Source organism: Coregonus clupeaformis, unplaced genomic scaffold (genome assembly GCF_020615455.1).
Source record: "Coregonus clupeaformis isolate EN_2021a unplaced genomic scaffold, ASM2061545v1 scaf0477, whole genome shotgun sequence".
In the NCBI taxonomy this organism is placed as follows: Eukaryota; Metazoa; Chordata; class Actinopteri; order Salmoniformes; family Salmonidae; genus Coregonus; species Coregonus clupeaformis.
Genome location: NW_025533932.1, coordinates 78,514 through 105,457, shown reverse-complemented (window position 1 = coordinate 105,457; position 26,944 = coordinate 78,514). Strand labels below are relative to the sequence as shown.

Here is a 26,944-nt window from a genome sequence, read left to right as displayed (position 1 = left end):
TTCATCACATTTAGCCTACATTACAGCAACACCTGCCTTGTCTCTAGTTCTGTTTCCTTATGTTTTTTAATTAGAGTGGCTAAATACTGGAAGAGAGTGATTGACAAACCAGGCCTGCCATTCAAAATGAAGGAGATCTCAGATTAGCGTTAGCAATAAAGATGTGTGTCGTGTCATATATGTGAAATCTAACACAGCCCGTCATTTAACAACAACTAGGACAGACAATGGACAGACATTTTCTCTCTCTCTCTCTCTAAGGGATCTTTTCTTTACAGACACAATGCATGAAGAGCATCTCTCCAATAAAACACCTCTCCTCTTTTCGTCTCTCCCTCTCTCACTCTCTCTTAGTCTGCCAATTACCACCACCCTTCTCTCGGAGCAGTGTCAACCAGATTCACCCTCCTCTCATATCAATGTCTTATTCCCATTCAGACTGGAGCTTTCAGGACAAATACTGTCTGTCATACTCGCGCCTGAAAGACAGAATGCTTGCCTTTTCTCTACCACAGAAAAACTCTAATCTGGTTTGAGCGAGGGATTCAGCTCTCCCTCAATGCAGTGGGGGTGTGCTGCATAAGAAATCACATTTTGGCCTGACGGACTGCAACCTGTGCTCCTCCTCCAAAAACAACAGAGCAGCATTTGAATGTGGGTGTGGCGTATAGCGGCTGTCATATGTCTGATGGGGCCAGGCAGACCAACGGAGAGAATGGATTGCAATACTGCTAGTGTTGGGTGTTGAAATGGCCCACTGAAATGTTTATGAACTGGCATTTTAGAGAGCGAAAGTTTATTTAACCTTTATTTTGACAGGGAGTCAATGCTGAGACCACATAAGCCCTGTTTAGAATAACAATACACATCAAAATACAATAAACACATGAAACTACACATTCATATACACATTCAAATACATGTAATTATACACACAACAATACACGAAAAGCAAAACACAATCATAAAAAACAGACACATTCTTCAGTAAAAAGGTCCCTAACAATCTCTGAAATGACCAAGAGGCATCAATTCCTCCAATGTTTAAGTGTATTGTAGATCATTCCACACGTAAGGTGCAAGGAAATGAAAAGCTGATTTACTTAACTCTCTGGACACCAAAGGAGTCTCCAGAGGTAACCAACCTTGTGAACAAGTTTGATGACTTATCATTTTAAATCTTAATAGAAAGGAATGAGAGAAAAAATAGATTTTTACTTTTTAGCCCTATTGGCAGACGAGCAACTAATTGCTCACTGAATCGTAATATTCAAATGTATTCTGCATTTGGATATTTTCAAAAAAGTTTGTATTTATTTATTTAGTTCTGTCAAGTGGAATATTCCATTAAAGCTATGACACAGACCTGTCAGAAGGGTGCTCACTCAGTCAGACAGTTAGATAGAAGTTGAGTCGAGGAAAGTTCTGGGAGGTAAATAATCGCCTATTGTAGAGAAGTCTCAGCTCTCAGCCCCTCTCAGTGTTAAACAGTTTGACAGTCTGCTGTTAGCACTCAGTCAACACTCACAGTCAGAATGATTTTGACAGTGGGGTAATCTGCTGGTATTTAACTGAAATGGAAACGTCTTGACTATTGACATGACAGTTACCCATACCACTCAATCTGTCTGCCCAGAAACTCTTCAGGATCCATCGGACCAGGTGTAGAGGAAAATGGTCCAGAGGAGAAGCGGCAGAGAGAAATAAATAACTTCTCATTCATGGAACTGTTCTCTAAAGAAAATGTGGGACAGGAGTACCGATACAGACAGAAAACGGACGATTAAAACTCTTCAGAAGTCTGAACTTTCTCCAACTTTCGGTCTGCTAGTTTAAATGGGAGATTCCCCAAAAGATTCCCCACAAATACTCCTCATAGTCAGAATAAATTAAGTCAACCATCCTATAACAGCAGCCAAAGCCGCATCCCAGTCCACAGAGGCTCTTGGCAGCTGGAATTGCCTTCCCAATAACCCTTCATTGTGAGGTTAAGACCATAATGGTTATGCTGCCCCTGAGAAAACCCTTTTAGCCGACAGTTCCTGTGTCGTCTGGCCTACATTATGACTATGGAATGCCTCTCAATCCCCACTGGCTCCCCTCTTGCTCCCCTCTCGATCTCCTCTCTCTCAAACCACTTTCCTTCACCTCTCTCCCCTCTCCCGCTGAAAAACGACCAGGGTGTGTCCTTTAAACAACCCAGAGCGTCTGGGCCACCGTGTGTGCGTGCGTACGTGTGTGTGTGTCCTTTAAACAATAGACACAATGGTGCCTGGCCTACTACATAACCCCTCTGTGAAAACAGTCATCTATGCAGCACAGCGCTGTTTGTGTTTTATAGCACAGCAGCAGTTGATAAGGTAGCAGGAGAGAGCAGGCCATTGGTGTCTCTTTAACCACAAGGACAGGGCCGCTACACACTGTGAAAACACAAGGATGTACCTCACTGTGTTTGTGTTTTACAGTGATGGCAGAGCCAGAGATAGTTCCCTGTAGTCCTCTCAGAGCTGTCCCTCTCCATTGTGTGGTTGACTCAGGCAGTGTTTGGGTTTCACAGAGAGAACTCCCTCAGGGTGGATAAACCATGGTCGGGGTAAACATATCTTATCCTGTCTCGTACTTCCTCTAAGCATACTCTGGGTTTTCCTGCATGAGTGTGTGTGTGATGGTGATAAAGTGGGCTGGTGGTTTGCCAAGCTAATAAAAAGGCAATTTCCATGATTCTAGAGGGAATTGGAATGATGTGGTCATCATTCAGATTTCTACATTCTGTTTCTAATGCTTTTACTGTTAGCTATAATAGAGAGCAGAAATATGGACTATACTCAGGTCTCCAACTGGCTTTATGACAGAGGGGGACAGATAGAGATAAACAGAGAGAGAAAGAGAGAGTGAGAGAGACACACACACATAGGGATAAGGACTATCCAAGATGAGGGGTCGTGCAGTGTTGTTTGGATAGAGTGGGCATTCTGACGCTATTTCCATCACCATCAGAGAGCTGAGAAGAGAGGGGAGATACATACAGGTGGTGTAGAAGTCATCACTGCTGATGAGATTTAGAGGCTTTATGCCACAGTGAACTTGTCCTCGATGCTGTTCCCTAGCTGTGAGAATGGCGGCTGAAACAATGTCATATCCTCCTCCTGTTTGTCTGTCTTATTGATGCACCTCTCTCTCTCTCTCTCTCTCTCTCTCTCTCTCTCTCTCTCTCTCTCTCTCTCTCTCTCTCTCTCTCTCTCTCTCTCTCTCTCTCTCTCTCTCTCTCTCTCTCTCTCTCTGTAGATTAAATGTTATTTGGGAGATGGAGCAGGCGAGATCTCAGTGTCATATTTGTTGATTAAAAGAGGTGTTGTGCTTTTCCAGGCAAATGGAACTGCTCCCCCTCCAATTGCCTTTTCCACTTTTAAATTGCAGAGCCAGTCCGGTAACTGTCTTATTGTAACTCTCCGATGAGTCTGTGTGAGAGACTTATAACAACTAAACCCAGAACAGGAGCCGAGCAGACACACTCTTCAACTGTTTCCCCACTTCACATTGACTGCACGCCGAGTCCTATAGCTCAGAGACATAGAGAGAGAAAAATATTTGTTCCTGTTCCACAGCCACACGAGCACACACAAATGAATGTAGAATAGATGATACTGTACTTAGAATGGGGTCTTTTAACCAAAGCCTTTCAGCTGGGAGTCTCAAGCCCCTTTAGAATGACTGTTGTTCTTTAATCAAAGCTACTTCATGCAGTTAATGTTATTTAAAGGCGCGTGAACTAATAAGACTCTTGTATGTATATGACTGTGTGGTTATCATATCATAATGGACTCCTACTCCTCTGTTCACTGTAATTACATTCCACTGAAGCTAACGCACCTTGTCAACACTGGAGAGTTTTCACTGTGTAATTGGTTGCCTCTGTGTGTGTGTGTGTGTGTGTGTGTGTGTGTGTGTGTGTTCATTACTGAGTCAAGGGATTTAATCTGTGCGGAGATCAGATAAATTGAGGAATAAGAGAGAATTGTGTGTGCGCAAGGTATCTTTGTAACAACAATGAGTTCCTGTCTTTCATACAATGATTCATCAGTTTCTGTTCTAACTGACAAAAATATAACTGACAAATATCTTTACATTTTACATTTTAGTCATTTAGCAGACACTCTCATTTGTTATAACTGAATTGTCCACTCCTAGCATTCATTTTAGACACACTCATAGACTCATAAGTTGATGAGCCTCTGACTCACTTGGCTGCCACCAGAACTCTCTCGTCTTAAATATTCTCTGTTTCTGCATTTCTGTGTTCTGCTGACTAGCCCTGTCATTAGGCTGGGTAATAAAGCAGTAGATATGGGGTAATGACCTTCATTAGCTGTAGGATGAGAGAACGAACCCCCCCCCCCCTCCCAAACCTCACTAGAATAAAGGCCACCCACGTTAAGAAGATATTCTGTAAACTGCTCCATCTGTGAGAGAAAGAGAGGGAGAGACAGGGCGAGAGAGAGATATTAAGTAAAAGAGAGTGGGAGTGAGAGAGAGAGAGGCAGAGAGAGAGACAGGGTGAGAGCGAGACAGGACGAGAGAGAGACAGATTGGGAGAGAGACAGCGAGAGAGAGAGAGACAGGGCGAGAGAGAGAGAGGGAGAGAGTCTCTTTAAACTAAACCCCAGAACTCCATCATCCAGCTGAGGTCAAACCACTCTCATTATCCTTATAGATTGGCCCTGGAAGTACTCTATCTCAAAATGGATTCCAAATTGGGTTTGTCTTGTGTTCTGACACAGAACCCTGTTCTGCTCCAACCAGACTAGATAACTGTATTCAATCACATTCTCTTTCCCATGGTCAATAGAAAGAGAATAAAAAAGTAAAGCGCGAGAGGGGAAGGCCGGCATCACCTCAGTAATGGAATAGACCACGAAGCCAGGCTGGAGCCAAGACAGGACACTGTGGGCACTTTTTCTTTGTTGCCCCCTCTCCCTTCCCTCTCTTTCCCTTTCTCTCTTCATTGTACTTTCACTCTTTCTTTCTCTCTCTATATCTCCCTGCATCCCACTCTCTCACATATTTTCATACTGTCTGATAAAATACATAAAATACTGTGAAATGACCAGTAAAAAGTTATTTTAATTTAGGAAATATGTTCCAAAGTATTCCCACACATAATAGAGAGAGATATGTGATTGTATACAAATGTAAGCAAGGTTTGGAATTATTATGTTTTAGTCAAATATATCAGTTTGGGCTTCTTGCAGTCAATTTGCAGTCTAATAATTATTAAGAATAAATCGACCAGTGGCTGAATCTAGTTGATGATCCCTGGTGTACACTGTATTCCCGATAGTGTGTTTATTCTGCTCTACCCATCAGTACATTCCTCTCTTCCCTGTAACGTAGAGATGGAATGTAGTTTCTGTACTGTGCTGTAACAGACAGACAGCTACGGTATCTGTGGTGTGATTACTGCCATGGGCAAGCTCTTTAATGCTCCTAATAGGATGAGGGGAATGAGACATCTTCTTTCTACTGGCTGCTAATGTAGCAACCCAAACACTCCCCATTGTTTCACATTTAGATGAAACCACTCTCTATTTCAAAGACTAGATGAGAAGATGGAGGCCTTTTATAGATCGATAGCATTCAATATCTTCTGCCTCCACCTCTGGTGATGCACTGTTACAGACTGTACTCTCTCACACTCTGACTGCTCCTAGCTTTAATTCACACATTGCTTTGTTGTGGTTGTACAACTGTGACCGCTGAATGAGAACTGCTTTTAAAATAAAATATTTTACTGGGTATTGAATGAGCCATAGGCCAGTGGGTTTCTATTCTATATTCCCATAGATTTTATTTTTCATTGGGAGAGGCGTGGTGAATGTGTGCTGTTCTAGCTGAGTGAATAAGACATGTTTCTAGTGGGATGAGAGAGATATCACTCTCTGTCTCTCTATGTCCCTCTCTCTCCATTGGCCAATGTCTTAGGTCCTTAGTGAGATATGAGAGAGAGAGAGACAGAGAGAGAGAGCGAGAGAGAGAGAGAGAGAGAGAAAGACAGAGGGCAAGAGTAAGAACATGGTAGATAAACAGAGAGAGAGAGAATAACAGAGAGAGGGGTCTAATGATGACATGGTAATGGCCCTCTCTAGATGAATGCTTCTGGAGGAAATCTTGATATTCTAACGAGTCGCTATGGAAACCACTCGCCGTCCTCTCATGGCTCCGGTAGACATTGACACAGGGCATCTCTGAGTGGGAATTGATGGCCTATGGCCTCTCTCTTCAAACGACAAAACACAAACTGCTTATAGTAATATCAATTAAAGTGATTTGGGATCTAATGGTCCCCCGTGACTTGTCTTACAACACAGTCGGCCAATCTCAAATCGACTCCTAGTCCCTAGACACTTGAGATCTTGAATGATAGGAAAATGGCTGAAGGGTAAGATGGAGCTATTACCTTATTACTTATCTAATCTACTCAGATCTCCACAAGTGCATGGGGGCTAGAAAGGCTTCCTGTAATGTGGGCACTAGGTTGTGTTTAACCCCCTAAAGTGGATTCGTCAATCTAAGTTAAATAACCAAAAAATTTCCATCAAAATGTGAGTTCAAGCTACAGATATTTGTTTTTTTGCATTGGATGCGTCTCAATCCCCTGCATCCGCCAGTGGCTCACTTCCGCATCTGCGGTGAAAGGTGGCAGAGCTAGAGAGCGGTGTTTGTCAGCGCATGAGACATCCCAAAAATCGGCCTTCTCACGAAAACGTCTGTAGCATCCGAGTGGTTTGACCTACAAACTACGATGGTGTTCTCCGTTTTGCTCTACATCCCCCACAAGTGTCAGGACACTCGTCTGAAGTCGGTACCGTTGATGTGCCAACGTCTGTTTGGTAGCGTCCAAACTGTTTGGGCTACAAACTAATGGGACTCCACTGTGGAAAGGGGAGATTCTCACGAACACGATGGTGTTCTTCGTTTTGCTCTATGACCCACACAAGTGTCACAGGACTCGTCTGAAGGTAACGGGTACCAGTTTTAAAAAACAAATGGAAGTAAGATATGAAGGTAGTTTTGTGCCTACTGCAAAAAAGGGGTTAAATATCAGAAAAAATCATATATATATTTCCTGAGTTTTTTTATATATCTCCTAGATTTAGTACAGACACGTCAAAACCTTGTTTTTTATTATTTGTTTTTTTACTGTCCTTTTTGCCATTTATGAATGTGTTATTCAATGCGTTTCTATGGGCTTTAATAGGAATGTCCAAAATGTGGTATCTCCTACTCGATACCATCACAATACTCGATACCAAAACGAATGGCACTTGATCCAGACAGATTATCTCAGCTACTGCTCTGTTCAGTTTTTGGGCATCTTTTTAGCATTTTTTATGTCAACGTTTTAATAAATTATACAATCATACAATCAATTTGAATTAGTTTTTACCAATCTAACTACATAACAACCTAATGGTAATAATTTATATTGATAAACTGGGTAAATCAAAATGTAGCCTAGGCCTATTCAAAATACAGGTGAATGCATATTCAATAGGAGTGTGTGCATGCATTGAGCTTGTTTTGGCTGATTTCATGGGGCTACAGATGACAAAGAATCTGTTTTCCTTCCATTTGGGACATATTTTATTGGACTGATCAACAATATTTGCATAGAAGTAGCTTATTAATGACATCATTCATGAGGCAAGGGGGGACGGAGCCCCATTCACACACACAGTAAGTTTGCTGAGGCAATAGATAATCTTTGGAAGAGACATGAGAGAGAGACCGATTATGTGAATGAATAAAGCTTTGGTGGCAATCAGATTTGAAATCAACGTATTTTGCATTATGGTTAGAATATTATCACAAACAAAGTACTTGGGTAGTGAATTGATGTTAGCTTCAGCTGTAAGCTAGCAAGGGAAAGTTAGCCTACAAAGTTGGAAGCTACCGGTATCTTCTTGCATTGTAATGTGTTCTAGCCTGTATGGACATTGTTTTGCAAACAGTAATGAACAGTTTCAACATTTCTACATGCCGTGTCGCATTATCAAATCAAATCAAACAACCGGTGTAGACTAACAGTGAAATGCTTACTTACGGGCCCTTCCCAACAATGTAGAGAAGAGAAAAAAATAAGAGAAATAGTAGAAGAAAAAAATATATATTAATAATAACACATGGAATAAATAGCTAAATAATAACACAAGGAATAACTACAAAATGAGTACCGAGTCGATGTGCAGGGGTACGAGGTAATTGAGGTAGATATGTACATATACAGTTGAAGTCGGAAGTTTACATACAGTGGGGGAAAAAAGTATTTAGTCAGCCACCAATTGTGCAAGTTCTCCCACTTAAAAAGATGAGAGAGGCCTGTAATTTTCATCATAGGTACACGTCAACTATGACAGACAAATTGAGAAAAAAAATCCAGAAAATCACATTGTAGGATTTTTTAATGAATTTATTTGCAAATTATGGTGGAAAATAAGTATTTGGTCAATAACAAAAGTTTCTCAATACTTTGTTATATACCCTTTGTTGGCAATGACACAGGTCAAACGTTTTCTGTAAATCTTCACAAGGTTTTCACACACTGTTGCTGGTATTTTGGCCCATTCCTCCATGCAGATCTCCTCTAGAGCAGTGATGTTTTGGGGCTGTCGCTGGGCAACACAGACTTTCAACTCCCTCCAAAGATGTTCTATGGGGTTGAGATCTGGAGACTGGCTAGGCCACTCCAGGACCTTGAAATGCTTCTTACGAAGCCACTCCGTCGTTGCCCGGGCGGTGTGTTTGGGATCATTGTCATGCTGAAAGACCCAGCCACGTTTCATCTTCAATGCCCTTGCTGATGGAAGGAGGTTTTCACTAAAAATCTCACGATACATGGCCCCATTCATTCTTTCCTTTACACGGATCAGTCGCCTGGTCCCTTTGCAGAAAAACAGGCCCAAAGCAAGATGTTTCCACCCCCATGCTTCACAGTAGGTATGGTGTTCTTTGGATGCAACTCAGCATTCTTTGTCCTCCAAACACAACGAGTTGAGTTTTTACCAAAAAGTTATATTTTTTGGTTTCATCTGACCATATGACATTCTCCCAATCCTCTTCTGGATCATCCAAATGCACTCTAGCAAACTTCAAACGGGCCTGAACATGTACTGGCTTAAGCAGGGGGACACGTCTGGCACTGCAGGATTTTAGTCCCTGGCGGCGTAGTGTGTTACTGATGGTAGGCTTTGTTACTTTGGTCCCAGCTCTCTGCAGGTCATTCACTAGGTCCCCCCGTGTGGTTCTGGGATTTTTGCTCACCGTTCTTGTGATCATTTTGACTTCCACGGGGTGAGATCTTGCGTGGAGCCCCAGATCGAGGGAGATTATCAGTGGTCTTGTATGTCTTCCATTTCCTAATAATTGCTCCCACAGTTTATTTCTTCAAACCAAGCTGCTTACCTATTGCAGATTCAGTCTTCCCCAGCTTGGTGCAGGTCTACAATTTTGTTTCTGGTGTCCTTTGACAGCTCTTTGGTCTTGGCCATAGTGGAGTTTGGAGTGTGACTGTTTGAGGTTGTGGACAGGTGTCTTTTATACTGATAACAAGTTCAAACAGGTGCCATTAATACAGGTAACGAGTGGAGGACAGAGGAGCCTCTTAAAGAAGAAGTTACAGGTCTGTGAGAGCCAGAAATCTTGCTTGATTGTAGGTGACCAAATACTTATTTTCCACCATAATTTGCAAATAAATTCATAAAAAATCCTACAATGTGATTTTCTGGATTTTTTTCCCTCAATTTGTCTGTCATAGTTGACGTGTACCTATGATGCAAATTACAGGCCTCTCTCATCTTTTTAAGTGGGAGAACTTGCACAATTGATGGCTGACTAAATACTTTTTTTCCCCACTGTACACCTTAGCCAAATACATTTAAACTCAGTTTTTCACAATTCCTGACATTTAATCCTAGTAAAAATTCCCTGTCTTAGGTCAGTTAGGATCACCTCTTTATTTTAAGAATGTGAAATGTCAGAATAATAGTAGAGAGAATGATTAAATGTAGCTTTTTATTTCTTTCATCACATTCCCAGTGGGTCAGAAGTTTACATACACTCAATTAGTATTTGGTAGTATTGCCTTTAAATTGTTTAACTTGGGTCAAACGTTTTGGGTAGCCTTTCACAAGCTTCCCACAATAAGTTGGGTGAAGTTTGGCCTATTCCTCCTGACAGAGCTGGTGTAACTGAGTCAGGTTTGTAGGCCTCCTTGCTCGCCCACGCTTTTTCAGTTCTGCCCACAAATTTTCTATAGGACTGAGGTCAGGGCTTTGTGATGGCCACTCCAATACCTTGACTTTGTTGTCCTTAAGCCATTTTGCCACAACTTTTGAAGTATGCTTTGGGTCATTGTCCATTTGGAAGACCCATTTGCGACCAAGCTTTTAACTTCCTGACTGATGTCTTGAGATGTTGCTTCAATATATCCACATAATTTTCCTTCCTCATGATGCCATCTATTTTGTGAAGTGCACCAGTCCCTCCTGCAGCAATGCACCCCCACAGCATTATGGTGCCACCCCTGTGCTTCACGGTTGGGATGGTGTTCTTCGGCTTGCAAGCGTCCCCCCTTTTTCCTCCAAACATAACGATGGTCATTATGGCTAAACAGTTATATTTTTGTTTCATCAGACCAGAGGACATTTCTCCAAAAATAACGATCTTTGTCTCCATGTGCAGTTGCAAACCGCATTCTGGCTTTTTTATGGCGGTTTTGGAGCAGTGGCTTCTTCCTTGCTGAGCGGCCTTTCAGTTTATTTAGATATCGGACTCATTTTACTGTGGATATTGTCACGACTTCCACCGAGGCTGCCTCCCCTCCTTGTTCGGGCAGGCTTCGGCGTTCGTCGTCACCGGCTTACTAACCACTGCCGCCCCAATTATCATCATCACATTTGTCTTGTCTTGTCAATCACACACACCTGGTTCTAATCTCCTCATTAGTCCCTGATTGTTTGAATGTGAGAGTAGTGTAGCTCGGTGGAGCTACTCGTACCATTTTGTTCCCAGGGTAGATAGTTTCCCCTGTGCCTGTTTCGTTTGTCGCTATTCCAGCGTATTTTGTGTAACGAAGGAATAAACTCTGTATTTGGTAAATACCCTCCTGCGCCTGACTCCTTCCATCACACTCATCACAGGTATAGATACTTTTGTACCCGTTTCCTCCAGCATCTTCACAAGGTCCTTTGCTGTCGTTCTGGGATTGATTTGTACTTTTTGCACCAAAGTAGATTCATCTCTAGGAGACAGAACGCGTCTCCCTTAGCGGTATGACGGCTGCGTTGTCCCATGGTGTTTATACTTGCGTACTGTTGTTTGTACAGATGAACGTGGTACCTTCAGGCATTTGAAAATTGCTCCCAAGGATGAACCAGACTTGTGGAGGTCTACAATTCTTTTTCTGAGGTCCTGGCTGATTCCTTTTGATTTTCCCATGATGTCAAGCAAAGAAGCACTGAGTTTGAAGGTAGGCCTTGAAATACATCCACAGGTACACCTCCAATTGACTCAAAATATGTCAATTAGCCTATCAGAAGCTACTAAAGCCATGACATCATTTTCTGGAATTTTCCAAGCTGTTTAAAGGCACAGTCAACTTAGTGTATGTAAACTTCTGACCCACTGGAATTGTGATACAGTGAATTATAAGTGAAATAATCTGTCTTTAAACAATTGTTGGACAAATTACGTGTCATGCACAAAGTAGATGTCCTAACCGACTTGCCAAAACTATCGTTTGTTAACAAGAAATGTGTGGAGTGGTTGAAAAACGAGTTTTAATGACTCCAACCTAAGTGTATGTAAACTTCTGTCTTCAACTGTAGGTAGGGATAAAGTGTGCTCACTTCTGTGCAGCATGAGTGGGGAGCTAACATGATGCAGCTCAGGTGCAGGCTATAAGGGGGACATCGGCTGCACTGATAGACAGACTTGATCCGTGAGACACATTTGACACAAGTACCGAAAGTAACAAAGATTCAAGTACTGAACCGCTTTTCATGTTTTAGTATCAAAAAAGTATCTACGTTTTGGTATACCATGCAACACTACAAGACATCTAGCTGGCTGACTGCCTGGAAGACACCTTTTGCAGAGGTTTACTGTCTGATGATGTGTGTGCCTGCGTGTGTACGTACGTACGTGCATGTGAGAGATGCATCCAAACTCGTTGAAAAGGTTTATTATTATGACAGTCATCAATGGATGGCCCGGTCTCATTGTTGGATGAGATTAATGGTATTTGTATGTGTGTGAAAATAGCCTTTGAGACTGAAGATGGCATTATGTTTGTCTGATGGTGTTGTTATTGCTATGATGGATTACAGAGCAAACGGCTGGGGCCGATGTTCAGGAAATAATTACCTGCTTATCTGGCAATATGGAGGCTAAATGTTAAATGGATCACATGCTGAGACACACACAATACAGTCCTTACATGACAAGTCTTTCTTGTCATGTAAGGATTCGTATTCTAATCCCTGTCTTCTTTACAATATCTAATTTTCTAAATGGCAGCACAAACATTAATGGCCTGTGCTTTTTTTTTTTAGCAGGGAGCCATTGCGGTGTTCACTGTCATAATTAGGTCCGTTTATTTGGTCGTTTCATGTGTTGTTGAACATCCTATCATCAGTATTAGATGTAGATTGGAAATTGAAAATGAATGTGCTGTGGCGCCTCTTCACTAGCCTGCCAGACCAGACTAGTTGATGTGATTGACTGTGAGATGGAGCAGGATCATGAGGGATAGACAGGCCTATTAAAAGATAAGTGCTATTTGTCACATTACGCCGCATAGATGCATATACTGTATGTGCCAGCTGTCCATTGAGAGCCATTAGATAGATGCAGTAATCTATAAAGAGGTCACTCACATCAAACACATATGCACACACACACACGTCGCACAGAAGGTCACGGTACTGTACTGTCTATCTATCCCAGCTGTCTGTGTTATCCACTGACCTGGTAACAGGGTTAGCAAAGGATGAGATTCCTGGCAAGCCTCAGAGCAGCCAGTGATATACCAAAGACATTCGTAATACTCTCCTGGAATTAATACTCTCCTCCAGAGATTGGAGCTGTGCTCAGAATCCTGACTGCTGCATGAAATAAAATATGTCATTCTGTTACCAGGGAATTGCCCTGCACTGAACAGGCCAGGCAGACCAACATGATCTCATAGTTTCCCTTCGAAGTTCGACATATTATGGATGGTACAGGGTTAATTCCGCATGTTTACAAGGTTAAAACAGAAACAACTCAATGGTAACAGTTTAGGCCCTCATTCTGAGAGGTTAAGGTTACGGCTATGGTTCGGGGAAGGCTTAAAACGATGCACTAGGTATCTTCAGTATTAATAATGTTCTCACAGCTTGCTAGATCGTTGTGAACTGCCGTAGTGAAGTGGTCTAAGCAGCACGCTCCGGATCCGAGCCTAATGAGTTCATTAGCCGAGAAAGGCATATAGTATATCGACGTTCTCAGGACCTTTTCAAATATTAGAAATTGCTGTCTATTTCTAGTGACCAGCCTGGGCAGACACCTCACCCAGACACAGATAAACATTTAATGGACTTTTAAAACCTGGCCAGTATGGATCAGCTGGTGTGGATTGTGCTGAATACTTGAATGTGCCTAGAGACTGAGATTTGGGGTTTTCTAAGCTGAACGTAAAATGCACATGGCACCTGTGTCCTGTCTGCATCAGGTATCAGGGCGTCAGTCCAGGGCCAACACATGAGACAGGTGGCCAGTCTGGCCACACACACCGCAGGCATTCGGACACACACACAAACAGTTACATGCACTCAATCACACACACACACACACACACCTAGCTGTGTCTGTCTGGGCAAGGTGCAGGTCGCTACAGAGCAGACAGGAGAGGACACACACACACACAGACATCACACACACACACACACCCAGCCTAGTCAGTCACCTCCCACAGAGCAGGCATCCGACCAGAGGAACATTAAAGGGATATATTAAAGACATGAAGACAGCAGGTTCACATTGATTCATGCTGCTGCTAGGCCCATATTTGGTTATGACAGAGTTATTATTCCCAGTCAAGTTGTGAAAATGTAAATCCCTATGGCTGTGTAGGTGTGGTGTGTGATATACAGTGGGGGAAAAAAGTATTTAGTCAGCCACCAATTGTGCAAGTTCTCCCACTTAAAAAGATGAGAGAGGCCTGTAATTTTCATCATAGGTACACGTCAACTATGACAGACAAAATGAGAAAAAAAAATCCAGAAAATCACATTGTAGGATTTTTTATGAATTTATTGGCATATGATGGTGGAAAATAAGTATTTGGTCAATAACAAAAGTTTCTCAATACTTTGTTATATACCCTTTGTTGGCAATGACACAGGTCAAACGTTTTCTGTAAGTCTTCACAAGGTTTTCACACACTGTTGCTGGTATTTTGGCCCATTCCTCCATGCAGATCTCCTCTAGAGCAGTGATGTTTTGGGGCTGTCGCTGGGCAACACAGACTTTCAACTCCCTCCAAAGATTTTCTATGGGGTTGAGATCTGGAGACTGACTAGGCCACTCCAGGACCTTGAAATGCTTCTTACGAAGCCACTCCTTCGTTGCCCGGGCGGTGTGTTTGGGATCATTGTCATGCTGAAAGACCCAGCCACGTTTCATCTTCAATGCCCTTGCTGATGGAAGGAGGGTTTCACTCAAAATCTCACGATACATGGCCCCATTCATTCTTTCCTTTACACGGATCAGTCGTCCTGGTCCCTTTGCAGAAAAACAGCCCCAAAGCATGATGTTTCCAACCCCATGCTTCACAGTAGGTATGGTGTTCTTTGGATGCACTCAGCATTCTTTGTCCTCCAAACATGATGAGTTGAGTTTTTACCAAAAAGTTATATTTTGGTTTCATCTGACCATATGACATTCTCCCAATCCTCTTCTGGATCATCCAAATGCACTTCAGACGGGCCTGGACATGTACTGGCTTAAGCAGGGGGACACGTCTCGCACTGCAGGATTTGAGTCCCTGGCGGCGTAGTGTGTTACTGATGGTTGGCTTTGTTACTTTGGTCCCAGCTCTCTGCAGGTCATTCACTAGGTCCCCCCGTGTGGTTCTGGGATTTTTGCTCACCGTTCTTGTGATCATTTTGACCCCACGGGGTGAGATCTTGCGTGGAGCCCCAGATCGAGGGAGATTATCAGTGGTCTTGTATGTCTTCCATTTCCTAATAATTGCTCCAACAGTTGATTTCTTCAAACCAAGCTGCTTACCTATTGCAGATTCAGTCTTCCCAGCCTGGTGCAGGTCTACAATTTTGTTTTTGGTGTCCTTTGACAGCTCTTTGGTCTTGGCCATTGTGAAGTTTGGAGTGTGACTGTTTGAGGTTGTGGACAGGTGTCTTTTATACTGATAACAAGTTCAAACAGGTGCCATTAATACAGGTAACGAGTGGAGGACAGAGGAGCCTCTTAAAGAAGAAGTTACAGTTCTGTGAGAGCCAGAAATCTTGCTTGTTTGTAGGTGACCAAATACTTATTTTCCACCATAATTTGCAAATAAATTCATTAAAAATCCTACAATGGGATTTTCTGGAATTTTTTTTCTCAATTTGTCTGTCATAGTTGACGTGTACCTATGATGAAAATTACAGGCCTCTCTCATCTTTTTAAGTGGGAGAACTTGCACAATTGGTGGCTGACTAAATACTTTTTTTCCCCACTGTATGTGTGATGCTTTTGAAGAGCAGAAAGCTTTCATATGCTTAACGCTGATTTATCAGACACCAGCAGGGATAAGGCTAATCGACTTTAAAGATGTAGGGAAGCTAGCCAAAGCCTTAAAACCTCTAGCTACCCTGCTAGCTAATGCCTTCAAGTGGCTACCCTAGTAGCTAATGCCTTTGAGATCTCAGCCTTTTAGTTTAAGTTTTTTGCTAAATGGAAAGACACACTCATACACACTCACACCCTTTCCCTGGATAAATTAAATTCAAATGAATGTAAAATACTAATGACGCCTCTATCAATCCTAACCAATTAGCACATATTTCTGCTCAGTATACAGTCAAAAGTTTGGACACACCTACTCATTCCAGGGTTTTTCTTTATTTTTTATATTTTCTAAATTGTATGATAATAGTGAAGACATCAAAACTATGAAATAACACATATGGAATCATGTAGTAACCAAAAGAAAGTGTTAAACAAATCAAAATATATTTTATATTTGAGATTCTTCAAATAGCCACCCTTTGCCTTGATGACAGCTTTGCACATTCTTGGCATTCTCTCAACCAGCTTCATGAGGTAGTCACCTGGAATGCATTTCAATTAACAGGTGTGCCTTCTTAAAAGTTAATTTGTGAAATTTCTTTCCCTCTTAATGCATTTGAGCCAATCAGTTGTGTTGTGACAAGGTAGGGGAGGTATACAGAAGATAGGCCTGTTGGGTAAAAGACCAAGTCCATATTATGGCAAGAACAGCTCGAATCAGCAAAGAGAAACAACAGTCCATCATTACCTTAAGACATGAAGGTCAGTCAATGCGGACATTTTCAAGAACTTTGAAAGTTTCTTCAAGTGCAGTCGCAAAAACCATCAAGCGCTATGATGAAACTGGCTCTCATGAGGAAAGGAAGACCCAGAGTTACCTCTGCTGCAGAGGATAAGTTCATTAGTTACCAGCCTCAGAAATTGCAGTCCAAATAAATGCTTCACAGAGTTCAAGTAACAGACACATCTCAACATCAACTGTTGAGATGACAACTATCTAAAATAATATATTGTGTCCTCAATTAAACCCTAATAACTTCACTTCTCTTCACTTTATCAACATGAAACTTGCACATAAAGTGTTTTGAATTGTTACATGTAGCCTACATGAGGGAGGATGTATATGCTTCCAGCACCCCATTTCATTGCAGCTTGCAGCTATATTTTCTTTTATTTGGGCGGCAGTGTTTCATTTAATTTTCACTTTAAATGCTTTCACTGGTAAAACGTTATATTGTTACTAATGTTAATAAATCTTTCTTTCCGCAATTTAAATTCAAAGTCTTAATATATTCTTACTATTGTTCATCAATCATTCTTTCCACAGTATGAATTCAAAGTGAAGAACATCAAGAAGAAGAAGGTCAACATCATCGTCTCAGTGGATGGAGTGAAGGTGGCGCTCAGAAAAAAGTTAAAAGTGAGTATTTGATTTCTCTTTTATAACCTGTTATTATCTCTCGCCCTGTTTCTTTCCATTTGAACTGTCTGGAGCTCAGGGGCAGGGAGTAGAGTGGATGGGTGTTGTGTTGTTTCTAACCTCCCCAGTCAAACTGCGCACTCAGCCATTGCTGAGCAATGTCATATCCTGGGGTTGTGAGTGGAGGAGTGAGTGGGATTCATATCCTGTCACCAGCAGTGAGGGAGTGATGAGTGAATCTGTGCCCTGCTAAATATTGCTCCAGACAGGGTAGAGTGGAGTGACTCTGTGCCCTGCTAAATAACGTTCCAGACAGGGTAGAGTGGAGGAGAGGAGTGAATCTGTGCCCTGCTAAATAACGTTCCAGACAGGGTAGAGTGGAGGAGAGGAGTGAATCTGTGCCCTGCTAAATAACGTTCCAGACAGGGTAGAGTGGAGGAGAGGAGTGAATCTGTGCCCTGCTAAATAACGTTCCAGACAGGGTAGAGTGGAGGAGAGGAGTGAATCTGTGCCCTGCTAAATAACGTTCCAGACAGGGTAGAGTGGAGGAGAGGAGTAAATCCGTCCTATGCTAAATACACCCCACCAATCCTGTTTTGCTCCATATAATTTTTATAAAGCTTTCTTTATGGCAGTTTTACAGTGATTTGGGTTTACTATAAACCTTGACAGTAGTTAGACTGGGTTTACCTTGAGTGACCTCTCTCCTGTCTCTCAGTTTACTACAATTCACTATTAATGTCAGTCCCTATTAAAGCTAGAAGTACACTCATAACCCCAGGTATGCAAACAAGCCTAAAGAAGCCACTGGTATTCAGCAGATGTCTCCTACTCTTCTTCCTGTCTCGACCCACCATTGTCTGGAGTCCTGTATGGAGATCTTCTTTCTCTATCTCTCTCTACTCTCTCTCCCCTTTCTCTCCTCTCTCTATTCAGTTTTTTTGTACTGAGAGGACAGTACTAATGCACTAGACATGGCTCAAGGCAGCGACTGAAGGCTGAAGGCTACACTTAAGCTCTATAGGAACCTGTAATGCATTTAGCCTTTAACCTTTAACAATGGTGCGGAGGGCGAAGGGTGTAGGGATGCTACAGAGAGAATGTATGTGGCCGGTTATACATATCCCCTAGCTGCATTAGCTTCTCCCTCCCTCCCTCCCTCCACACTGATTACAGTCAGGCCTTAATTGAGTTGTTCTTAGTGGTCCTCTAGGGCACGCCTCTTCATTAGATCACGCTAAAGGGCAACTAATGAATGTGTGTGTGTGTGTGTGTGTGCGCATGCTTGTGTTCACTTTTTCCCACTCTAAATGCCAATGGATACTTCCATGTCCGCGAGGATCCGTCAGCCTATTATGCAGCTGTCTATAGCTGCTGTCCATTGGTCGATCGCTCATAAAACCTCATCCACACATCCCAACCAACACAGATCTGTGGATGAGGCTTTATTTATGCAGTCAGTGGAGTGGGAGAATGGGTATGGAGAAATAACAATCCATGAACACCAACTGCCAGACAGTCTTATATCAGAGTGATTCCAGTGCAGATCCCATACAGTGGGGAAAAAAAGTATTTAGTCAGCCACCAATTGTGCAAGTTCTCCCACTTAAAAAGATGAGAGAGGCCTGTAATTTTCATCATAGGTACACGTCAACTATGACAGACAAAATGAGGGAAAAAATTCCAGAAAATCACATTGTAGGATTTTTAATGAATTTATTTGCAAATTATGGTGGAAAATAAGTATTTGGTCAATAACAAAAGTTTCTCAATACTTTGTTATATACCCTTTGTTGGCAATGACACAGGTCAAACCTTTTCTGATAGTCTTCACAAGGTTTTCACACACTGTTGCTGGTATTTTGGCCCATTCCTCCATGCAGATCTCCTCTAGAGCAGTGATGTTTTGGGGCTGTCGCTGGGCAACACAGACTTTCAACTCCCTCCAAAGCTTTTCTATGGGGTTGAGATCTGGAGACTGGCTAGGCCACTCCAGGACCTTGAAATGCTTCTTACGAAGCCACTCCTTCGTTGCCCGGGCGGTGTGTTTGGGATCATTATCATGCTGAAAGACCCAGGCACGTTTCATAATATAATAATAATAAATATAATATGCCATTTAGCAGACGCTTTTATCCAAAGCGACTTACAGTCATGCGTGCTGTAATGCCCTTGCTGATGGAATGCCCTTCAATGCCCTTGCTGATGGAAGGAGGTTTTCACTCAAAATCTCACGATACATGGCCCCATTCATTCTTTCCTTTACACGGATCAGTCGTCCTGGTCCCTTTGCAGAAAAACAGCCCCAAAACATGATGTTTCCACCCCCATGCTTCACAGTAGGTATGGTGTTCTTTGGATGCAACTCAGCATTCTTTGTCCTCCAAACACAACGAGTTGAGTTTTTACCAAAAAGTTATATTTTGGTTTCATCTGACATTCTCCCAATCCTCTTCTGGATCATCCAAATGCACTCTAGCAAACTTCAGACGGGCCTGGACATGTACTGGCTTAAGCAGGGGAACACGTCTCGCACTGCAGGATTTGAGTCCCTGGCGGCGTAGTGTGTTACTGATGGTAGGCTTTGTTACTTTGGTCCCAGCTCTCTGCAGGTCATTCACTAGGTCCCCCCGTGTGGTTCTGGGATTTTGCTCACCCATCTTGTGATCATTTTGACCCCACGGGGTGAGATCTTGCGTGGAGCCCCAGATCGAGGGGAGATTATCAGTGGTCTTGTATGTCTTCCATTTCCTAATAATTGCTCCCACAGTTTATTTCTTCAAACCAAGCTGCTTACCTATTGCAGATTCAGTCTTCCCAGCCTGGTGCAGGTCTACAATTTTGTTTCTGGTGTCCTTTGACAGCTCTTTGGTCTTGGCCATAGTGGAGTTTGGAGTGTGACTGTTTGAGGTTGTGGACAGGTGTCTTTTATACTGATAACAAGTTCAAAGAGGTGCCATTTATACAGGTAACGAGTGGAGGACAGAGGAGCCTCTTAAAGAAGAAGTTACAGGTCTGTGAGAGTGCTTGTTTGTAGGTGACCAAATACTTATTTTCCGCCATAATTTGCAAATAAATTCATAAAAAATCCTACAATGTGATTTTCTGGATTTTTTTTTCTCAATTTGTCTGTCATAGTTGACATGTACCTATGATGAAAATTACAGGCCTCTCTCATCTTTTTAAGTGGGAGAACTTGCACAATTGGTGGCTGACTAAATACTTTTTTCCCCCACTGTATATGGGACTCTATGGGATGCAATGGAGGAAGACGAGAACAGAGAAAGGAGGAAGAAGGCAGTGGTGTAAAGTACTTCAGTAAAAACGTTCACGTTTACTCCACTACATTCCTAAAGAAAATATATACTTTTTACTCCCATACATTTTCCCTAACACCAAGAAGTACTTGTTACATTTTGAATGCTTAGGCAGGACAGAATGATGGTCCAATTTATGCACCTATGAATAATAACGTTTTGTCATCCCTACTGTCTCTTATCTGGTTGACTCTATAAACACAAATACTGCGTTTGTAAATGATGTCTGAGTGTTGGAGTGTGCCTCTGTCTGTCCATAAAATATATAGTGGCGCAGTGGTCTAAGGCACTGCATCGCAGTGCTAGCTGTGCCACTAGAGATCCTGGTTCGAATCCAGGCTCTGTCGTAGCCGGCCGCGACCGGGAGACCCATGGGGCGGCGCACAATTGGCCCAGTGTCGTCCAGGGTAGGGGAGGGAATGGCCGGCAGGGATGTAGCTCAGTTGATAGAGCATGGCGTTTGCAACGCCAGGGTTGTGGGTTCGATTCCCACAGGGGGTATGAAAAAATAATAATGAATGCACTAACTAACTGTAAGTTGCTCTGGATAAGAGCGTCTGCTAAATGACGTAAATGTAAATATATATATATATATATATATTGACACATCCAGCCTAAAGCGGGATGTTAACAAAATACTTACTAATTGGAGCATGTCTTTAAGTACATTTAAAACCAGAAACTTTTAGACTTTTACTCAAGTAGTGTTTTACTGGGTGACTTTTATTTGAGTCATTTTCTATTAAGGTATCTTTACTTTTACTCAAGTATGACAATTGAGTACTTATTCCACCACTGGAAGAAGGGAATATGGAGAGGAGGAAAGAATATGGGGAGGCAGACAAAGGGAATAGAGAGAGGAGGAAAGAGCAGAATAGACGTAGTGATCGCTAGACTGTGAATGATAATTTACCTTGATAACCCCAGTAAAAGAAAGAGGCAAACACGCCTCGTACCTTGGTCAGTCCCCCTAAGCAGACAGTAAATGCCCCTGCCAGACCCAGAATCTCTGGTTGAATTGTTCTAAACAGCTGGAGTGAACTGAACACAGCGCAGCACAGCAGTGGTGTTTGTGTTGTTATTATGAGCTGTACAGTGAATGAAAGGTGTTGTGGTTTGAATGGGGCTATATGGCTCTGTCTGCTTTGTCTCTCAGCCTGCTCTCTGGCCAAGAATGAAATGTCAACACGTCCAGAGACCGCCTCATTTACATCTCACCGAATGGAGGGATGAAAGGAGGTATGAAAAGTGAGATGTTTGAGTGGAAATTGTGAAACAAAAATCAATAGGAGGAATAATTCCAATCGCTCTCCTGTTGACATTTATATTGTCTCAGTAAACTGGGACGAAGCTCAATGTAGAAAGAAAGAGAGATAATGAGAATGAAAGAGGGAGAGAGAGAGAGCGAGAGAGAGAAGACAGAGAGGGAGACAAAGCTAGGGAAAATTAGAGAAAGAGTACAAGTGAGAGAAAGAGAGAGCGTGAAAGAGTCTAGAGAGAGAGATAGAGAGAGAGAGCAAGTGAAAAAGAGCAGCCAAAGCAAGACTGAGTGAGAAAGATGGGAAGAAAGGAAAAACGACAGAGAGCAAAATATCTAAATGGAACTTCACAGCTAGATAATTGCTTTATTCACGGTGTAGATTGTGGATCGGTTGGTTCTATTGAATCAATATCTCCAGTCCTTGGGCCCAACATCCAGCCCAGCCTAGGTCAAAGTTCATTACTGTGGCAATCAGAGACACGGTGGTGAATGGCAGTAGCTAGCGGGGACAGCCTCATTTTAAAGTGTCTGGCATGAACGTACTACACAGAGGTCCTGATCTCCTCTCACACCGTCTTAGCATCTCTCACACACTCCTTACACACACAAACCTCTGGCTGACAATCTTCGACACACTCTTCACTGAACAATTGATTCTGTCTTTCCACAGAAGAAGGAGTGGACGTGGGATGAGAGTAAGATGATGGTGATGCAGGATCCCATTTACAGGTAACATTTCACACTTCACCACCATCTTACAGCAGTTAATGTGTCCCATCAGAGAGCAGGCCAGGTCAGGGCGGGACCTGAATGGTTTCCATAGTGACAGCTGGTGTCGTAGCATCTCATTGGCTCCAGATGGGCTGGGTCAGTCCACTCTGACCCTGGGACACCCACACGTGTACACACACACACACACCCTGCAGCTCTTCTGGGGGGTTCAGACCGGTCCAAGATGTGACCATGGAGGGGGGAGAGAGTTTTAATTTCACGAACGATTGGCCACAGCTAATTCCTTGTGTTATACTAAAAGGTTTAATAGCCTAGCGGTGTTGTACAGTATACAATTATATGCTGTGTGTGTGTGTGTGTATGTATGTGTGTCTATGTGTGTGTTAGGCTGGTTTAGATATGGTTGATGGTAATTAATGGCCCAGTGCCCAGAATGAGCAGTTAAACGCTGCTGGGTTAATTGGCTGACTATAGTGGTTTAGTGATGGTGAGTATGCATCTGTAGACGCTTTATTGATTTTAATGATTCATCACACACTCACACACACAGGACTTTGGTGATGGAGATTGTCCAGTGAATCCATTATTGATTTTAATGACTGAATCTGTGTATAAAATATGGTGTATGATCTAATTAAAAGTTTAATGGTTCAAGGTCAATAATCAGTTTATTCTGAGCCATTTGAAAATGTCCAATAATATAGTGTATGACATACCTGCAGTATTGACTCATTGAAGCAGCACATAACAGGATCGTTCCAGCAATTTGGTGCCTTTTGAGAAGTGTAACTTTGTCCCAAAAACTTTTGGATTTCACCTCATTTTAACATTCTGTTATAAAGAGCACATTACATTTACATTTTAGTCATTTAGCAGACGCTCTTATCCAGAGCGACTTACAGTTAGTGCATACATAATTATTTTTTTTATACTGGCCCCCCATGGGAATCGAACCCACAACCCTGGCGTTGCAAACGCCATGCTCTACCAACTGAGCTACATCCCTGCCGGTCATTCCCTCCCCTACCCTGGACGACGCTGAGCCAATTGTGCGCCGCCCCATGCACATGATCAACTTAAGTTTTCTCATCTCAAGAGATAAAAAATTAAATGGCTATAGTAAGTGACTATGAAGTGCCAAATAAAGTAACAGGGTTGACCGTAACAGGTTTGACGATTTCATCTTAAATCAGACATGAATCTCGTTGTGACAGGGGAATGGAAGCTTGTGTGCAACAGGGAGAGGCAATCGAATGCAAGCTTCACAAAAAAAGTGAACATTGAAAAAAATAAAGAGAAATCTAGCTTGTCTATCTATGGGTAACAGGTTTGACTTGTTATGCTCGATCGACTCAGTTTTCCACCACAAAAAAAACAGAAAATTGCCAGCTCACCTGCTTTCACGCTGGGATTTGACTATTAGATGTTAAATGTTTATTTTGAAAACAATTATTTAAAAAGGAATAGTTTCACCATATTAAAAAGAGTTCAGTTCACGTAACAGGTTTGACCTTAAAATGGGGGACAGACGTAAATGAATCACTAATCACATGAAATTAGTAATAGTCTTCAGAAATGACTGTCAAAGCAACAAAATAACTATGGCATTACAATGATGGTGAAAACTTAGATACATTTTGGGGTTAAGTATGTTAAAATCTTCCAAGAAGTCACAGAGGGGGCACGGAGGGACATGTCAAAATGCTGAATTTTGGCACTTTAGCAAGTCTTTATTCATATTAAAAATGTAAAATAATAAATAAAATAAATCTCCATGTGGTCTATATTAAAGGGAACTTCCCACTGGGCACACAGTGTCATTTCAACATGGATAATTGGGTAATATTTGGTTGAGACATTGATCAATGAGATTACAACCTATATTCACCCACTCAAAAAGACAGCCAAAAATTAGTTGAATTTCCAATGTGTTATCACTGTGCTTTCAACCATCTAAAAGCACAGCAAAGTTCAAATGGGAATAAAATGTCAGATATTTTGTTTATTTATAGAACAGATTCATGTGTTATCACTGTGCTTCATATAATAACAGAACCAAATGACCTGGATTGCAGTTGAGATTGCATTAAAAGTACATGGTGCCAGTGATCAATGGCGTTCAAGATTCTGCACAGATTATTACAGCAATTGTGAAGAACTTCACAGACCTGTCACGACCTATGCATGCTATCTTGAACATGCATGCTTTATATGATTACATAAGAAGAAATGTATAGTGACTAGGGCTCTCAAACAATTAAAATAATTTAGAGTGAATGACATTAGTTAATCGTGATTAATCCAAATTATCACATTTTCTCAAATTTTACCCCAAAATGTCACCATAAACAACACAAAAGTCACTGTAACATACAGCTAGCTATTAATGCTCCATATGTTTCAGTAGGCCTACTCCCTCTTATCAATGTTCTTGAAGTTTAACACCTCTCTCTCTCTCATACTGTTAAAGCTTCAGGCATTCTAAATTAGTGTGAATATATGAAAAAAGAACCATCTCTATGGATACAAAGAGCTTTTAACCTTTTACTGCAGTGGGCTAAATCAGGGTCACACAGAGTGATTGTTGGTAGTCTTAAACAAATATACTTTGAGACCATATAAAGTTGAAATGTTTTCAATTTTGAGTTTGTATTCCAATATTACACTTTATATACATCACAGAAGACTTAAATATAACAAAACCGTTTGACATAGAAACACCGGATTTTCGGATGTTTAAAAAAAATTGTTTATTAATTTGGAAATTATGAAAAATATTAATAACATTCCACCCATGAAGCCACTAGCCATTTGACTGCAGGAAAGGGCTACACTTGTCCAACGATATTATGAAAACACTGTAATCATCGGTTACATCTGTACTGCTTGTCCAACGATATTATGAAAACACTAATCATCGGTTACATCTGTACTGTTCAGATAACTTTACACACATAGGCCTACACACTCTCCCTCCCTCCCACACCCTCTCTTTCTCACTTACTCCCGATCTCACACACACACACACACACACACACACACACACACACACACACACACACACACACACACACACACACACACACACACACACACACACACACACACACATACATACATACATCCCACTCTAGCATATGCAGCCTACCTTTGATGCATCTCTTTGAGTAGCCTATTCCTTTTCAGTTCTACCTGTGTCATCCGAATTTGTGCATAGCCTAGTCAGTGGTCAAGTTATCAGGTTGCTAGCTAGCTAGGTAACATGACTAGCTAGCTAAACAATGTTGTTAGTTAACAAACCAAAAAATAACAGCTCCCAAGTAGTTTCAAATGGCTCATGACATGAGCACGAATCCGCGGCAGAAAAAAACAACATAGCTCCGGTAATATTGGGCATAACTTTTACATGATTTTGGCTAGAGGCACGCAATCTTCAGCGATGTAAAGGCGCAAGCATTGACTGTAGCTGTGTTCCGTGTTGTGCTCTGCGCTTAAAAGGGTCCGTGCGGAAACACTTGCGCTTAAAAGGTTCCATGGGGTGAAGAAATGGAGAAGCGATGAACGGTGTAAAACAAAATTACGCCGATGAACATGTCACGCGTTAAAGCATTAATTACGCGTTAACTTCAACAGCTCTAATAGTTAAATTAACCTCAAAATGTGGCCATGGATTTTAAGTTTGATTGTTAAATTCGTTGTTAAAATAGCTTTAACTATTACTATATTACAAAAGTAATATTGAATTTTGTTTTGTTGACAACACAACCAAATATCAACATTTAAAGGAGAAGTATCTACTGCTTGGATAGTTCCATCTGAGCCACTGGTTTAATCCCATTCTTTAACTTTTATTATTGGTTGAGTTGGAGACGTGAATCCAACATATAATTTGTTAACTTGTCAACAAGTTAATAGGTTATATATTGTATTTCAAATGTGATATTTAATTGTGTTTGGTTGTCAACGCCACCAGAAATCAACATTTGAAGGAAATGTATTTTCTGCTTAGATAGTTACATCTGTGCTATTGACTTAGTCTGGCTTTAATTCCAGTTTGTCTACAAATGAATAATCGATATGTTGGATTCACATCTCTATTTCAACCAAAAATCTATGTTAAAGAATAGTACTATATCAAATCAAATCAAACTTTAAATGCACTTTATATAAAGTTTGATTTGATTTAGTCCTATTCTTTAACTTAGAGGCAAATCCAACACAACACATCACTGAGTACCGCTCATATTTTCAAGCATGGTGGTGGCTGCATCATGTTACGGGTATGCTTGTCATTGGCAAGGACTAGGATGTTTTTTAGGATACAAATAAATGGAATACAGCTATAAGCACAGGCAAAATCCTAGAGGAAAACCTGGTTCCGTCTAC

At 41.6% G+C, this 26,944-nt stretch overlaps 1 protein-coding gene across 1 annotated transcript in view; it reads left to right on the top strand.

Annotated features, from left to right (window-relative positions):
* Window positions 1–26,944, top strand: part of LOC121533938 (carboxyl-terminal PDZ ligand of neuronal nitric oxide synthase protein) — a 140,028-nt gene that overhangs the window by 53,672 nt on the left and 59,412 nt on the right. Inside the window, exons 3-4 of the mRNA XM_045215591.1 lie at window positions 17,156–17,248; window positions 22,497–22,555. Coding sequence (XP_045071526.1) covers window positions 17,156–17,248; window positions 22,497–22,555 — 152 coding nt within the window. The remainder of the gene's footprint in view (window positions 1–17,155; window positions 17,249–22,496; window positions 22,556–26,944) is intronic.